General features: G+C 33.9%; 2 protein-coding genes across 9 annotated transcripts in view; one reads left to right on the top strand and one right to left on the bottom strand.

Annotated features, from left to right (window-relative positions):
- TRMT1L (tRNA methyltransferase 1 like) overlaps positions 1 to 18,399 on the bottom strand; it is a 36,140-nt gene that overhangs the window by 1,532 nt on the left and 16,209 nt on the right. For 6 of the 8 annotated variants that reach the window (XM_033437985.2, XM_004275228.4, XM_033437982.2 and 3 more), the window contains 6 exons: positions 16,497 to 16,746; positions 15,884 to 16,096; positions 14,787 to 14,977; positions 5,134 to 5,212; positions 3,034 to 3,200; positions 2,307 to 2,369 (listed from right to left, as the gene is read on the bottom strand). In XM_033437985.2, coding sequence (XP_033293876.1) covers positions 2,307 to 2,369; positions 3,034 to 3,200; positions 5,134 to 5,212; positions 14,787 to 14,977; positions 15,884 to 16,096; positions 16,497 to 16,746 — 963 coding nt within the window. Of the gene's footprint in view, positions 1 to 2,306; positions 2,370 to 3,033; positions 3,201 to 5,133; positions 5,213 to 14,610; positions 14,673 to 14,786; positions 14,978 to 15,883; positions 16,097 to 16,496; positions 16,747 to 18,399 lie in introns of those variants that run through there. The other 2 variants (XM_033437983.2, XM_033437986.2) reach the window with 2 other exon arrangements.
- Positions 1 to 18,399, top strand: part of RNF2 (ring finger protein 2) — a 100,200-nt gene that overhangs the window by 78,853 nt on the left and 2,948 nt on the right. The gene's annotated exons all lie outside the window — the stretch shown is intronic.

Here is an 18,399-nt window from a genome sequence, read left to right as displayed (position 1 = left end):
TCTTAAAAATTACAGCCAAATACTTTTATAACTACATACTGTCTTCGAGTATAAATCCTCTGACACACACCATTTCAACCTATCTAATCTTAATTCTAGACAGCTTTTATTGTAAGAAGAATATATATTCTTGATACTTTCACTATCCTTCACCCATGTAATTTTAATATTTAACTGTTTGCTGAATCAGAACTTCTTTTCTACCTTCTTCAATTTTAAGCCTCAAGTCTATTTCCACCTTCTGTAGAAAGCCATTTATGAATTCTGGGCCAGCCATCCCACACTACACTACTCAGAGTTTAAGTTCTGTCATTTTTTTGTTTTCCCTGTTTCACATATTTAGGTCTTTTATGTGTATAAATCCTTTCTTCCCAAATTATATTCTAATCTAAGTTCCTAGGAATAATGTCCTTTATTTCTATACTTGTATTCTCTACTGAATGCCAATACAGTTGAACAATGCAGGTTTGAATTGTGTGGGTCCACTTCAACATGGATATTTTTTAATAGTAAAAACCACAGTACTACATTGTCCATGGTTGGTTGAATCTGTGGATGAAGGGCTGACTCTAAGTTACACATGGATTAACCCTGGGGTTGTTCCAAGCGTCAACTGTATTTGATATACAGTAGGTCTTCAATGAACACAAAACAAAACCAACACAAAATCAGTCTCAAGGGCTTGGATACAGGAATTTAAAAAGGTATAATGTATGATCTCATTGCCTACTTCTTACCACAGTACTTAGCCTTTACATTTTAAGTGAAAGGCAGCTAGCAAGTTAAGTTTCTAGCAATGTATCCTTCCAAAAATCACAAAAGGAAGACAATTGAGATATCCAAGTTACTATGAGATTTTTTCTGAATGTTCAACTCAATTAATTATTTCTACAAGGATGTTATTATGGCCAAATTTTAAATTTTTATGAAAACTAACATTCACTTAAGCAAAACTATTCAGAAGCAAAATTTGATGCATGAAAATGATAAACTGCAAAGATAAATATAAATTATTGTTGAACTGTTGCCTCATGACTCCCCCATTAAATCAAATAATTAAAACTTGATTATACTCACATTAAATCTAAGAAGATTTAGGAAAATCTGAGACTAAAAATCCGATATCAAACCTTAATAATTACTATCATCAGCAGTACATGGATTTTTTTTGCCTGATATTTTCTATCATGGAAGATTCTGTATGTTGATATACTAGTTTAGAATAATCATATAATTTCAGAGCTATAAAAGAACCTAAAGAGATTAGTCTAATTCCCTTAATTTATACATGAGAAAGGCTCAGAGATTTAAAATATTTTTAAAACTTATGTTTTACCTTATTCTAAAAAGGTTTTATGACAACTCTTTTGAAGGTGGGGGACCTGGCTGAGGTTATACAACAAATGACACAAGGAAGTAGAATGATGCTCTTAAATCTAATGTGCTTCAGAGTATACCATAATGCCTTTTTCTTCCTCCAACAGAGAAATTAAGGAGAATAAATCATTTAAGTGATTTGAATCTTCGCTAATTAGTTGAAGATGCCAAATGAACATGACTGTTGGCAAGAGTATGCAGTAATTACTAAACTGTAAGCTATTAGCAGGAGTTGAAATTTTCTTGTCTTTGAAGATCAACACTAAAATGTTGAGCAACTAATACAAAATTATAGCTTGTAATTATAGTCCTCTGTTCTTTCAGTCTTAACACTGTGTTTTCTTTTTACCTGTATACAAAACACATTTAGAATCTAACATTGTCTTTTTAAAACTTTAGACATTAAGGCACTGACATTATAAATCTTAACACCCTTTTGATATGAATTTGCAGTGTCTAATATAAGTAAATTTTAAAGTATGCACACACCCCAAATTCTAAGAAAGGCCACGTAATAAATTCTTATGGCCAGAGTATAGGGTCTTCTGGTTAATCAATGGAATTCCTTTAAATCATATGTTGATGAGAAAGTTTATAAGAATTAGAATAAAATTTAATCTTAACTCTATAACCTTTATCAAATATAATTTGATCTTATTTTGGTTCATATGGTTCTTTAAGATCTTATAGCTCTTGCAAGGGGATCACCATATATTAGAGATGTGAACAAAGTATACATTAATAGAAACCTTGAACTGTGCAAATGCCAGATAAACAAGGTTGATTATAATTTTGTTGTTGGTGTAATATGAAAATGCATTTTGAAGTACGCTACCAAAGCAATCTCTTCCCTTCCAATTATCCTTCTGCTATGTGCCCTTTTGCACAGACACATACATACATATATACGCACACATATACATACATACCTTGTGCAATGTAATTATCTGTTGTGGTATCATCTGTAGTTTTAATAAATACACCATATTCTTCTTAAATAAAAACAAATGGAAATGATAAAATATTTTACAGAATAACAGTAAGCAACAATTCGAAGTTTAAATAAAAGCTTACTTAATTCTGTGCACACTGCTTTTACGAATATGAGATTCTGTGACCAAAACAGGCTACAAGAATTCATTTTTTAATCCTTTAATAAGAGCTGCTTCTTGTAATGACTCATGACAATGCTAGGATGTCTAACAAGCCCACCCTTATATCAATAGCCAGATAAAACAAAGGAGAAAAAACTTAGCTTTACTGAGTGATAAATGTAAAGCTAGTGTCCATGTCTTAATGGATATTACAAAATTTTTGGCCACACTATTCTGAGTGATCTCAGAATTCTCTCTAGAAAGTGGATGTAGGGTAATAAAATCACAACAGACTTTTAGTTCTTTTCATCTACTAAAATTTAAAAAATACATCTGTCTTAACAAAATCATTATTTATTTCATGCCCCTAATATAAACCTGAAGAAAACTATGCAATTAAAAAAAAAAGTTAACCGGATTATGATGAAACTCATTAGGGTTTACTTAAAGCACACAACTTATAATTATACTGCTTTTGATTATAACATCAAATAAAAATAAAAAGATGGAATATTTCTGATAACCAATTTGTAAGCTAGTAAATTAGTGTTCAATTAGTCACCTTGCTTGTTGAGATTTGAAGGTGCATGAACTGAAAACTGACTTTGAGGAGTACACTCTGACTCAAAGATTAATGTCTTTATTAGGGTCTGAATGTCATCTAAACCATGGTGAAGAGATTCAAATAGCATTCTTTTGAGGAATCCAGTATTGAAAAGGGAACTTGACCTGAAAAAAGAACATAGAATTGGGTTTGAGAAATGTTTTCTTTAAAAAAAAGTCTTCATAATTTAACAACAAGTAAGATAATTTGCCCACACCTTTTATCATGTCAGTTCTCTAAGCTAGTGGGATTAGTCAAGGATATTTTATTCACATTATGTCAACAAGAATTTATTGAGCCCTCATAAGGTGTTTAAGTCCTGTGGTACACAGAGGTGTAAGATATACCAAAGTATAAAATTCAGTGTTTACCTTATGAAAGCTTATAAATCTAGACAGAATCTAGACAGGGACATAGTGTAAGGCAGAGGTTTTCACAATGCATATTCCAGTAATAGTAAATCTTAATTCCAGTGTATACATGGTGGGACAGGGTGAGATACATGAGAATTACATATGCAGGTGGTGATGTAGTTAAGAAATGGCTCAGGGCTGAGTCTGATATGCTTCCCATTTAATTTGAGAGTCACAGGTATAATGGACAGAATATCAGTTCCAAGTCAGATAAACTTGAATTCCTGTCCTTGCTCCACCACTCACTAGCTATGAAATCTTGAATAACTACTGCTTTTGAGTCTCACATTCCTCATCATAATATGGAAAATAAAACCTCTGACAGACTTGTTATGGGAGTTAAATGAGATAGTAGTACACTTACGATCCCTAGTACAAAGTATATCCTCAAGGAAGAGAAGCTATTAAGGTTAGCAAATTATGAAAGGATACGTGATTTTAAGTGTCAAATGAGTGATCAATATAAGATTTACTAAAAGACAATTTAAAGATTATTTTGGGTTTAAACACTTAAGGAGAAACTTCAAAGAGGATGTATAATTTAAACTGGAGGTGGGGAAGGGGTAAGAGCCTGGATGAGTGTAAAGACATCAACAATGGCTTTAAGTGAGAAAATCTTAAGTCACAGTTTAGACCTCAGTTTTGGAGGTCAGAAAACCTGAGTTCTGGCTCTGCCTGTGCTACTAACTAAATTTTAGGGGGTCAGTTTTAGCCAGCACTTAAATACACTGTGCCATAATTTTCTCATCTGTAAAATGAGGGAGGAGTTGGGCTAGATCTTTCTGGATCCAGCAACCTGTTGTTCTTAATTTCCCTAGTTCCAAGATCAGTGAGTAGGATCAATGTGTGATATAAGTAAGAGAGTACTAGAAGGTAAGGCTGGCCAGGTCATTCTTAATCTACAAGTATTTACATGAAATGAAGATAAAATAATGGGTATCAGCACAAATATGTTTACTATTAGGTTAATTTTTAGGCTTAGTAGATGGCCAAACCTTGGCCTGGTAAAGTAATGAGGTTGAAGTTTGCAGTGATTCTTGTCACAATGCTGTCAGGAATCTCAAATTTCTACAAGAATATCTAGTAACAGACGCTTATGGGAAGGTGTCTGAGTAAAAGCAATTCAACTTTAAGGCATTAAAAACACAATAACTAGTTACTAAGGATGCAAAAGCACACATACATTGAATATCTGCAGCTGTGTCCTGTCTAAACAGCTTTACCTAACACAAAAGCAGACGTTTACTTTCACATGCCCTTCTTACTTAAATTCCTCAAAGATCTTTTATTAATATATTACTTGACTGGTCTATAAAAGTGACACTTTACAATCACACCCTAGTTCTATAGTTATTACCTGAAAAAAGCCTCATTCTTACTATGCAGAAATAAATTATTTGCAGATCAGCTAGGCTTCTCTTTGATCCTACTGCATCTTAGCCCTGTCACGAACTTGGAAGAATAATGATATAGAAAAATGTGAAAACAAAACACCTCAGGTTCATAGGGGGAAAAGAATCATCATTATTTTCCTATACTTAAAAAAAAAATTGAACCTTAATTTGCTTGTCTTTTACCACACATAATCAAAAGTAAACAATCAATACATATATCAGTTTTGAATATATTATGCTTAGGCACATACCATAGAGGTCCAAGTTCTATTGCTGTCTTTCCAGGCATGCTTCCATGACAGTTACAGGGTAGCTGTCTATATGGGTTTTCTGTGAAAAGGTAATAAAAAGAGAAGTCAAAGGGGAATTGACAATGTAAACAGTAGTAAGTATTATATTAACAATAATTTGCAGCTACAATATACTGAGGATCTACTATGTGCCAGGTATTGTGCTAAGTATTTTATATGCATTAAAAAAATTTAATCCTTACAACTCTCTGAAGTAGGTACTGTTAAGATCTCAGTTGTATAGATCAGAGGATTAAAGCTTAAGAAAGATGTAGAAATCCACATCAAACGACTTATTAGAGGCATAGCTTTTAGTCAGTATACTACCTGAAATAATTTAAGTAGGAGCAAGTCTTGTAAATTCCACAAGATATCCATATTTTAAAATCAACTGATTGGGATATAATTTACACGCAGTAAAATGTATACATTTTATGTGAAAAGGTTGATGAGCTTTAACAAATGTATATACCCTGGTAACTAACATCCCATCAAAATAAAGACATTTCTTATAAGTTAACTCTTCCGTAACTGGGAAGAAAATGAATTACTCTATTCCCTAGGCTCGATGCATATTCAGCCCCAAAAATCTAGGCTAGAAGAAACTAATTCAGTTTAAAGAGCAATGAGGGGCCTGATGTAATCACAAGGTGACTGGGGAGGTACGAGAGCTATTCTTAGTTTCCAAAAAAGGGTGATATTCTACCATGGACTTTTTCAGTTCACTTCAGACCCAGAATAGTCATTTTAAATCAGACTCTCTCTGAGTTCCCGCAGGCCATTCCTGGGTTGATCATTCACTTTCTTGGAATGGCCTGATCTGATCAGTGGGTCCTAGATATATCCAGAACCCAGGATTATGGTGGTAGGGACATGGGTCTATAACCTCTTGCTATCTGATATCACTCTGTCATTCAATGCAATTAAATGGCAAAATGCACAGTTGTAAAATCTTATATTTACTTAAAGGCTTCCTTCATTGTTCATTCCTAGGTCTACCTTTCAGCCTTAAAAGAAGGTGTGGTTATCATTGACCTTAGCTTTGTTGAGAATGATGTTCCTCAGTTATTATATTAATATATTCAAGAAGTTCTCCCTGAAACCATTAAATAACTACAAATACTACAGGCAGGGTTACTGAAATTAGGGCGATTTACAGTTACGGTTCTGTCAGTCACACCAACTTACCGCCGACAGCACAGACATAAATTTGTATTAGTCAGTTTGTTTCCTGATGCATTTTGCAAAATGCTCCCATCATATAAACCTATATCTTTTTTCAAGCCCCTCACCTAAGATTTCTCAGTGCCTGGTTAGCATCAGCATCTTGAGGGATCAGGGCTATCATTTCAAGTTACCAGTAGCAAAAAATGAAGGGGTAAAAAAAGAAAACTAGTATTTCTATGTCACTGGTAAAACAGGCTATGAAGGTAATTCCAGATAAGGAATTCAAACATATTTAGAGACTTTTATTTAAATGCAATGGACTGAACACATACTTTATCTCTGCTGTTTCTTAAAGCATTATTAAAATGAGAACAAAGGAATAAAATTCAAACCCCAAAGATAAATAAAATGGTAAAGGAGATGACAAAAGATGATGAGAAATGTCAATAAAATTTTAGAAGTGGGAAGGACATACACAAGGGGATTTAGCAGGTCAGAGAAAGCTAAAGCCTAAGCCTGAAATGGGTAGAAGGGCTACCAATAAACAGCAAGCCCACTGGTGTGGGGGACCTGGAAAGGCTTGAGAATTGAAGGTATTGATGGTCTCTGAAGATGGGAATAGGGTGGTACCACACAAAAAAAGGCCTCGTTTAAAATTTTAAGACTTGTGGATCTTCTCTAATACCAACAGTTAGGCTTCTGCATCTTCCCCATCCCAAAAGAGGAAGTTAATCTTGGGAGAGGCTCAACCGCAGAGAATCTGGGACCAGGGACATTAGTCAGTTAAGAGTGAGGAGACATATGAAAAGGGACTAAGTAAAAGTCTGTACAAATGTTAAGACCTTTCAGTCTCCTTCTTCAACATGGTTCCTAGAAAGCTGATAGAAGACTGCAAGATTCCTCTGTAGAAATACTTACCAATCCAAGAGAAAAGAGATACACACACAGACACACACACACTTACTGACTGACTGACTGGCATTTGGGGGTTCTTGTAGTGAAAAGGCAGACTGCGTTCTCATTACAGTAAAGTCTATCTGTTTATAAGCCCTGCCGCAAGTACTTCCACATAACTTTTCAGCATGGAAAACTAAAGACCACTGGACATTTGAGATATACTACAACAGAGAACAAAATTACAAGAGAGAAATAGGAAAGAGAACTAAAACAAAATAATGGCAACAATACAAAAATAAGCAAAACAAAAATCCTATCCTTCCCTAAAATATAAAATATACCCAACTATAATCAATAGTCTTAGAGAGGTAAGATTAGATTTTACATCTCTGAAACAAGAATAGGATACTACTAAAAAGGGGGCAATGAAAAAATATGAAATAACTCTTGGAAATAAACCAAGTATGACAAATTTAAGCAGGAAAGTTGGAAAATAAAACTCAAGGAAATCTATAAAGTAGAACTAAATGCCAAATAAATTAATAGTAGAGATACAAAAAAATTAGAGAATTAATCTAGAAGATCCATCATATAACTAAAATGAGTTCCAGGAAGACAGAAGAGATATTTTGAGAGAAGAAAATTATCAAAGAAATAATAGAAAAAAATTTACCAGAACTGAAGAACTCAAGTTTAAGGGCTCACAGATTGTCCAGCACATGGAATTTAAAAAGATGAATTCACATACAAAATGAAGTTATTTTAGAATACTGGGTTAAGAAGAGATATTTTAGGAGCACTCAGAGACAAAAACACAAAGGACCATATATATAATAACAATAGCAGACTTGTCAGTATTGGAGGCTAAGAGACAATGGAATAATATCTTAAACATTCTGAGGAAAAACGATTTCCAACCTAGGCTTCTATACTTGGCCATGCAATCCTTCTCAGGAAGCTATGGGAAAAAGTGTAGTTTCAAAAGGCGAAAGTAAAGAAGGAAAAGTGGAAAATACATAAGATTTAAGATATAGGAAATTCTTCAGAAGGAGAAAGCCAAAGAAAATTTCCAGTATGATGGTCTAAAAGGAAGCCCTAGGGCAACAGCTCTCAGAAGACCTAGAAAACAACCCAAACTAGAGCAGGAGGACTGTCTCCAGGGGAATGAAATGAAACCCAAAGATTACTTGATGTTCTTAACCAAAATCACAGGAACACTGAAATTGGATTATGGATTATGAAAAGTATATATACACAAAAGGTGACAAATACATAGTAATTAATTCCAGAGTAAGCAAAGAGTTGTATAAAAAAAGAAATGTTATTACAGCATATTAACTGGTTCATCTGTGTTGTAGCACCCTTCTAAGATAGATAGGCAGCAATGATTCCTGTCTCTGGCATTCATACCCTTCTATAATCCCTTCCTCTTGAATGTGAGATCACTGGATCTAGAGACTCATTTCTAGTGACTAGAATATGGCAATATTCTCTCTTTTTCTCTTTCCTTCTTTTCCTTTCTCTCTCTGGTTCTTGCTTAATCCTTCCAACGAAGTGAGCTGCTATGCTGTGAGTATGAAGAGGACTGCATGACAAGCAGTAACCATGTGAATGAGCTTGTAAGCAGATCCTTCCTCAGTCAGGCCTTGATGATTGCAGCCCTGGCCAACACCTTGACTGTGTCCTTGTGAGAGACCCTCAGCTACTGGACCCAACTGAACCATACCCAGATTCTTGACTCAGAGAAACTATGAGATAATAAAAAGTTGTTTCAAGCCACTAAGTTTTGGAGTAATTTGTTACACAGTAATACATAACCAATATGACTTGTGAACAATATTTTTATATTTATAAAAATATAAACACTGAATATTGATTAAGCCAACACTGGAGAGGAGAACTACATGCATGTGACTGGGCTGGCTTGAGATGCTGAATACTCTTCTTCCATGAAAGGAAGTTACAGGCAGTATAAGCATGCTACTTAGAAATAGGGAAGACACTAAACATTAAAGACTTTAAATATTAGAAGAAACAGCTATGAGGTTTTAGCTGTTGACTTTAGGGAGCGGGGCAGATATCATTATTTTATTAATAAGACTTATGGAACTATTTGACTTTTTAAATTATGTATTACAAATTGATAAACATAAAAAATTCTAAGTGACCTGACTTTTTTGAAAGACAATCATTTACACTCTGCAAGTCCTGTATGATTACAAACAAAATGCAGACAACAAATCATATTGCTTTATAGCAATTTATTAAGTAAAAAATCCTTTAAAATGTTTAATTAGGGGGAGGGGGAGGGATGGATTGGGAGTTTGGCGTTAGTAGTTGCAAACTATTACATTTAGGATGGATAAACAACAAGGTCCTACTGTATAGCACAGGGAACTATATCCAATCCCGTGGGATAAACCATAATGGAAAAGAATATAAAAAAGAATGTATATGTGTGTATAACTGAGTCACTTCGCTGTACAGCAAAAATAAACATAACACTGTAAATCAACTATATGTCAATTAAAAAATATTAAAAAAAAGAAAAACCACTGTAGTAACAGTCCAGAATTATACAGCAACATGAAGCACTTCTGATGGAGAGGGAAAGATGTTAGGTTTTTATGGATTCAGGATCAAATCTGAACAGAGTGTATTTGAGTTTAGTTACTTGTCGATACTGTAAAACACACATGGTGAGATATGAAAGGATAATAAACTCCATGTAAGAAAGAATTGATTCATAATTTTAAGGGCAGGAACACTGTCAGTAACACCGGGGTATGAGGTAAAAAACACTGAGATTCTTTTTTATTGAGGGAAACTCACATTACTGATACCCTTTTAAACACTGAAGAGGTCTGTTATTTCTTACATAAAGGAAAACTGAATTAGGAAAAAACAGAAAAGAAACCATAGGGCACTAAACCAATTATCCAGGAGGACCAAAACTTTCCAAAGTTTCATCAAAGATATTTATGAAATCTATATTTTAAAAAGCCAGAGTGGATTCTGTAACTCCTCTGATTATGTTGCATTGAAACCAAGATTAGGATGGTGGACTGAGCATTTAAACCTGTCTCCTCTTCTTATTCCAAATCTCTAGAAATGATAGAAAATATATTTTTATGAAAAATTCCTAAATAGTGCTGGAAAATAAGATGAGCCATCACACATCCCAAATCATTCAGTGCTTTCTGAAAGCCTACAAGCTGTGAGATCATACTACTGGAAGAAAACCACACTGGGGAGAATAGCTATTAAAGGCAGAAATAGCCTAGGGGCTATATGAACCTAAAAAGCAAGGATGAATGGCACTAGAGTAGCTCTAGGACAACTGTTAAAGGGATTGGTTAGAAACTACTTGAAGCAGCTTACGATTATATAACTCCTCTAATCCATGATTAGTAATTACAGAAGATATTTGTCTTCAGTTTGAAGTGATAAAGGTTTAGGTTGGAGAAGCAAGATAGTGCCCCAAACTTGATAAAAACAATTATCTAGGGCCCTAAAAAGCTCTGAATTCCAAGTAGGATAAACACAGAGAGACTCACTCAGACACATCATAATCAAACTGCTGAAAGCTACACAGAAAATCTTGAAAGCAGTAAGAGAAAAATAACTTATCAAGTATGAGGGAACAACAATACAATTAATGGGGACTTCCCTGGTGGTGCAGTGGTTAAGAATCCGCCTGCCAAAGCAGGGGACATGGGTTTGAGCCCTGGTCTGGGAAGATCCCACATGCCGCGGAACAACTAAGCCCGTGCGCCACAACTACTGAGCCTGTGCTCTAGAGCCCACGTACCACAACTACTGAAGCCCACGTGTCTAGAGCCCGTGCTCCGCAACAAGAGAAGCCACCGCAATGAGAAGCCCGCGCACTACAACGAAGAGTAAACCCCGCTCGCTGCAACTAGAGAAAGCCCACGCACAGCAACGAAGACCCAGTGCAGCCATAGATAAATAAATAAATTAATTAAAAACAAAAAAAACCCAATTAATGGCTGACTTTTAATCAGAAATAATAGAGGCCAGAAGGCACTGGAATGACATAGTTGAAGTGCTGAGAGGAAAAAAAAGAACTATCAACCAATAATTCTACATCCAGCAAAACTATCCTTCAAAAAAGAAGGTGAAATAAAGACATTCTCAGGTAAACAAAAACTAGGAGAATTTGTTGTAGCAGACTCACCCTATAAGAAATACTAAAGGGGGTTCTTCAGGTTGAAAGGAAATTTTACAGAGTAATTTGAATCCAAAGGAAGGAATAAAGAGTACTGGAAAGGTAATTATGTGGGTAACAATGAAAGATATGTGTGTGTGTCTCTTTTCTTAATTTTCTTTTAAACTCATAAGATTTAAAAAATAATACTATATTATTGGATTGGGTCTGTAGATGTAATTAACATATGACAAAAATAGCACAGGAGGTGAGAGAAAAATAGAATTATATTAGAGCAAAGCTGCCACATTTTGCCAGTCTTAAGTCAGTATTAACCTGAGGTAGATCAAGATAAGTTAAAGGTATATATTATAATCCCTGGAGAAACCATTAAGAAGATAACTGGAAAAAACATAGCTAAGAAACCAACAGAGGAATTAATTTAAATGACACAGTAAAAAAATATTTAACACTATGAAGGCAGCAAAGGAGGAACACAGAAGACATGAGATACATATAAAACAAATAGTAAAAGTGCTGAAAAGCCATTTTAATAACTACATTCAATATGAATGGTCTAAACACTCATCAAAAGGCAGAAACAATCAGATTGGATAAAAAAAGCAAGATCTAATAAGACACTTACAGATTAAAACTAAAAGGATAAAAAATATATTATGCAAATAGTAACTATGAGAGTGGTATTTGTATTAATATCAGACTATAGGCTTTCAGATAAATATCAGGGATAAAGACAGACATTTCATAATGACAAAAGAGCCAAAGATGATACAACAATTATAAATATATATGAATATTTTTAGATAAAATGATAGTTAAAGAAGACAGATTGAAGAGAGCACACGCATAATAGTACAACGTAAGACAAATTTTAGAATTAAAAAATATTTAAGAAAGCTTTCTTGAAAGGATATTTGAAGCTACATGATGAAAGGGGATGCCATGATTAGGAAAAATCCTAAAATTAAGGTTAGAACATAGTATTTCAAAAGTAAATATTCCTTTGGGAAGCCAGGCAAAATAATTATGTCATATAAAAGAAGGAAAAGTTACAATAATATTCAGTAATAGAAGACAATAAAAGAATTTTGACAAGGCACTCAAACTCTAAACTTTTTAAGTATAAAGCTATAAACAGGGAGCTTTAAACATGCAAGAAATCAAAGAGTATTTTTTTCCCCCATGAACCCTCTTGACTAAACTCAGAAAGTTAAATTTAGCCAACCAACACATAATTCAAGAAATTATGGCAAGAACACTGATGATGAGCACTGAATATATTTAATGTGTGGATTATACTGGCAAAATAGAATATAAATGTTACATATAACATAAAAATGGTATAATGGACAAAAATTAGGAAGGGAAAATGGAAAATGGCAGGCTATTACCTCATTTATGTTAGCAAAAAGCCAAAGTATATTACTTAAAACCGATAAATCCAAATTACAGAAACATACACATATTTGCTACTACAAAAGTAAACGTTAAAATAAACAACAGACTAGATAAGTCAGTATCTAATATAGTTAAGAGAAAAGGGCAGAAAGGACAAATACTAAAACTTTAAAAAAATAAGGAGAATATAACCATAGAAACCAAAGAAATGAGAATCATTAGACAACACTTGGCTCAACTCTATGCAAATAAATTAGAAAAGCTGAGTGAATACTATTAACCCTTTAGTGAACAAATAATTCTGATGCTAGCTAAACTGTTCCCAAGCATTGAAAAAAATGTAAAAGTTCCAAATTCTTTTTGAAGGGAATTTAAACTAATTCTAAAGCCCAACCAAAATTATTCTAAAAAGGAAAACTATATACCATCTTATTTATGATATTGAAACAGAACTCCTTTAAAAAGTTAGTAAACAGAATCCATAATAAAAGAATACTTCCTGACAGAGTAGTTTATTCTAGAAAGTCAGAACGATTTGATATTGGAAAATTTTATTACAATCAATCAAATTAATAGATCTAAGGAGAAATACCATATAATCACCTCCACATATGCTGAAAAAACATGTGACAAAATTCAACATCGTGATAAAACATAGTAAAATTGTAAATGAAGGTTACTTTCTCAACATGATAAATGATAGGTATCTCAGATTCAAGTATGAATCAGAAAGCACCAGAGGGAACTAAAACAAGGAACATGACAGGATGCCCTCCATTCCTACTATCAATTAACACTGTAGCAAAAGTATTAACTCTTGGACAAAAGAAAAGCATACTGGATTCTTAGGAAGCTTCAGAACTGTAACAATATCTCTATCCTCCTTAATGTGATCAAGATAAACCACCAACTGGTTTATTTATTTATTTTTTGTTAAGCCAAAACAAAGGATCCAATGTCAGAACACTGAAAATAGAGCTATGAGAAGGGATTGTCTTAACAGATATTAAACAACACTAAAAGTCTTCTGTAATCAAAACAGTGGGATAGAGGTGTATGAACATCCAACCACTGGAAAAGAATAGAAAATCCAGAAACAAACTCAAATACATGTGGGATTTTAGTATAAGATAAATATGGTAGTCTCAAATCAGTGAAGACGTGAACTATTCAATGAAACATAACCTTCCTTGAATAATATAGGATAGGAAAGCTCTTTCCAACTACAGACAAAATCCAGAGTACGTTAAAAGTTTGATTAACTTAACAACAGCAACAATGAAAAATTTCTGCATGAAAAGGTAAAAAAAAAAAAAGATGCAAACACAAGTGACAAAATGAGAAAAAATATCTGCAACTATCGTATCATATCACAAGGGTTAAACTCTAGTATATAAAGGAGTTCTTAAAAATCCATATTTAAAAAATGCCAAGAACCTAACAGAAAACAATGGGCAACTCTATGTCCCAGAAAAGCAAAATAGAAACAGCTTGATGAGGGCACAAGCCACATCTTTTTCCTTGATTTCCCCAGGCCTGGCATATAGTAGAGGCTCAATAAATGTTTACTGAATGAATTTTATAACTGATGGCTTTTATATTCAGTCAGAAACATGAAAATTATTTTTATAGAATTAATGATTTGAAACATCCTAGCTAAAGAGGTAATCTGACTTAATGTTCCTAAAATTAGTGACACTGGAAACTAAGTTATTTCTAGATGTTTCAACAGAGGGCAGGGCTAAAGAGCATAAATTATGATGAGTAAATGATTTTAATGAACTCACACGAATGTCTTGTCTGTTGATGAAAGGAAATCCAGTATAGGAAATAAAGTTAGCACTGTAATCTTTAAAATCAAAGGACAACAATATGTATAATTAGGGATGTGATAAAGGCTTATTCATTGGAGGCTTATAGATAAATTAAACCGAATATACAGTCAAAAGAAACTTGAATTTACCTTCTACCATATTACCATCCTTCTGAAAAATTCTCTCTTCACACCACTGACAATGGATTAGGTACTGAATCTTCTTGGCTGTTTCATCTGCAGAAGTAGGCCCCCTCAAAACTCTCACAACAACCAATACAAAATGTTCCAGAGCCACTGCAAACAGTACTTCTATGCCTTTGTTACATCGGGCTGCAGCTCTGGAAAAATTTATTAAAGTTATTTTGGGAGCTTATCATTTTCCTTTGTTTGGCATTATACTGACAGTACTAACTTGGACACTAAACTATGGATGGGTTATGGGAAAATTCAATTCTTAGTAGCAGTGATTTTAAAAGATCATTACTATAACTTCTACACAAATTGAAACACAGGATATATAGGATGCTTGGCAGGATTTTAGTAACTACACATTTTCCCTTATGAAATCTTCTCAATATTCTCTGGTTTTCAGTGTCACTTTGTTTCTTGTCATCACAACCATCTTTCTTTCTTTTTATCTACTTTTTTCTATAAAAGCTTCCTCTAAACAATATTTGTTTATTGAGTACTAACTACATGCAGGAACTGAACAGTGAAAAATGAATAAGCAAAGTCCTTGCCATTATTATTTTATATACTTTTGGATTAAATTCTACTTGATACACCATTTATGTACTTAGTTTTCCCTCTACAGTTCTAAACTAACTTAAACTTTGTATGTATTGATTTGAATCAAGTTTATAAGCCATCATTTTTTTACATAAATAAAAGATGAAATGGACAAAAAATGATTGTTTCTAAATCTAAAAACAGGCTTTGCTTTCCCTTTTCATGGTGCTGTCCCCTACATTGTTGAAATAAACTGATTTGAAATTAACTTTCAATATTTCCTTTCTTAGTACTTTAATTATTTTAATAACATTTTAAATTGAAGAGTAAACTATTTTAGGCACAAGCTTTCAAATCAAATTCTAACTTAAGATTACCAAACAAATCAAGATTACATATATGGAATACGGAATTTGTATTTCGTGCATATTTTGAAGAATGAAATAAACACTTCCTGTAATATTATTTCGTTTTATCATATACCCAGACAAGGCACACTGTTGGCCATTTGGTACCTTGCCACTGCAGCTACAACAATTCTGGCTGCTAGCTCCTTGTAATACTCAGTTCGGACAATGTTACAGCCGTAGTGACGCCGGGCAACGTGTTGTGCCTTGGCATATAAAGAACTGATATCTGTAGAAGTCACTGACACTATGCCAAGGTTTCTTATATTTCTGAATGCAGAATCAAGATAGTTCACAGATGTTCCAAAAGGGTCTAGGTGTCTAAAATCACAAAGAATACAGACATATTTAAAATCATACTAGTATCCAAAATAATACCATTGTCATTATTTCTAATGACAAAATTCCATGGATTCAAAAGGACTTCATAAATCTATTTTAAATATATAATTATGTTTTTAAAGTAAGCAATAAAATGATCATATGATAGGTTACACATGTAAAAATAAATCAGGCTTAAAGGAAATTGTCATGCCCAGGCATTTTATTTCAAATGCTAGAAAATGTTCTTACTGCTTTCCTTAGGCCAATGCCAAAAAAGTTTATTAATTTAAATAAACAAACAGTGACAAACTATGTTAATTTTTAACCGCCCCCTTCCTACCCCGTCTCCCGCCAAATCCAAGTCAGTTTAGAAAGTGACACAATTTTTTTCACTTACATGAAATCAAAAGATCTCAGATGCATCAGTACATTGGCATCCATTTTGGTCACCTTAATATTACCAAAGTTTTCCTCTCCTTCTTCAGGAATATCATCACTCTCTTCCTTTTCCTTACAGTCCACTACCACTTTCAGTTTGTTTAAATGGCAGTTCTCCTGAATCAACGTCACAGAGTTTTCATTCAAATCATTAATTGTAACCTTGACTGCATTCCCAAGGTGTTTTGCCCATTGTAATCCCATTATCCCTTGGGAGAAATTGGAGGAAAAATGAGTTTTTAAATTGTAATAAAGAATAAAAGTAGTATAATAATAAAGAATATAATTTTATAAATAACAAAAACAATTCTTTCAAAATCTTAATACTTTCATAAGTAATTCTTATTCTACTTTCTCACTAAAATGCCTCTGAAGAAAATTTACCACAAGAAAATGTGTCCAACAGATTTCCATTAATAGTTTGTAAAAAAACTTTTCTATAATCCATGTTCAAATAAAATATCCATGTATGTTCTTTATTTGGGCTTTGGTAGGATTTTTTTTTCTTTCTTTTTACAATGGATTACTTTTTTGAAACAAAATCTTACAGAGAAACCCAATATACAATATGAGTAAGAGTGCAGTTACTGTACTTGAAGGGAAGATGGGTAGTTGGAACTCCTCCTGCTGAAGTTTACCCTAATGCACCAAAATATGAAAACAACTTTCCTGGATCAGTGCTTTTCAAATACTGCACAACAGCATCATTGTGAATGAAAAAGAACAACTTTGTATGTGTAAGCAAATGACCAAGAGGAATTGAGACCAAGAGGGCCCTTCTCACAGGCTTTCTATTCCTATTGGACTTGAGTCATAAGGGACATTCACTACACAGTGGGAGATGGTGACACAAGCCTAGCCAATATGGAGTAGAAAAAGCCCTATTTACGGGAAGTATTAACCATCTTCTCCCTACATGTGCTTCATAAATGTAAAAAGTTAGCATTTACTATGTGCCATGGTCTTTACATACATTTTCCTACTCTTATAACAAGCTTGTGAAGTAAGTTCCAATATTCACATTTTATATTTATTTATTTGGCTGCGTTGGGTCTTAGTTGTGGCAGGTGGGCTCCTTATTTGCGGCTCACCAGCTTCTTAGTTGTGGCACGTAGGCTCCTTAGTTGCAGCAGGCAGGCTCCTTAGTTGCGGCTCACTGGCTCCTTAGTTGTGGCATGTGAACTCTTAGTTGCATCATGCATGTGGGATCTAGTTCCTGGATGAGGGATCAAACCTGGGCCCCCTGCATTGAGAGCGCGGAGTCTTAACTACTGCACCACCAGGGAAGTCCCTATCCACGTTTCAGAGATGGGGAAACATGCAAAATGACTGCTATGAGCTTGATTTTAGTTTACCAAGGCACATTAAAAAGAAAAGGCTGAGAAGATCTTACTTAAATGATAGTTTTAGGGATTTCAGGTAAAAAAAAGAGTAGTTCATTGCATCATTATTTACAGTAGCCAAGACATGGACACAATCTAAGTGTCCACAGATGGATGAATGAATAAAGAATATGTGGTAGATATATATATATATATATGTACATATATATATATACACACACACACACACACACACATATATATATATATATATATATACGTACATATATATACCCAGTGGAATACCATTCAGCCATAAAACAGAAGGCAATCCTGCCATTTCAGACAACATGGATGGACCCTGAAGGCAGTATGCTAAGTGAAATAAATCAGAGAAAGACAAATACTGTATGATCTAACTTACATGTGGAATCTAAAATAACCAAACTCACAGAAATGGAGATCGGATTTGTGGCTGCCAGAGGTGGAGACTGGAAGGGTGGGAGAACTGGGTGGATATGGACGGGTACAGACTTGCAG

This window comes from Orcinus orca, chromosome 1, assembly GCF_937001465.1.
Source record: "Orcinus orca chromosome 1, mOrcOrc1.1, whole genome shotgun sequence".
Lineage (NCBI taxonomy): Eukaryota > Metazoa > Chordata > Mammalia > Artiodactyla > Delphinidae > Orcinus > Orcinus orca.
This window is presented reverse-complemented; position numbering and strand designations above follow the sequence as displayed.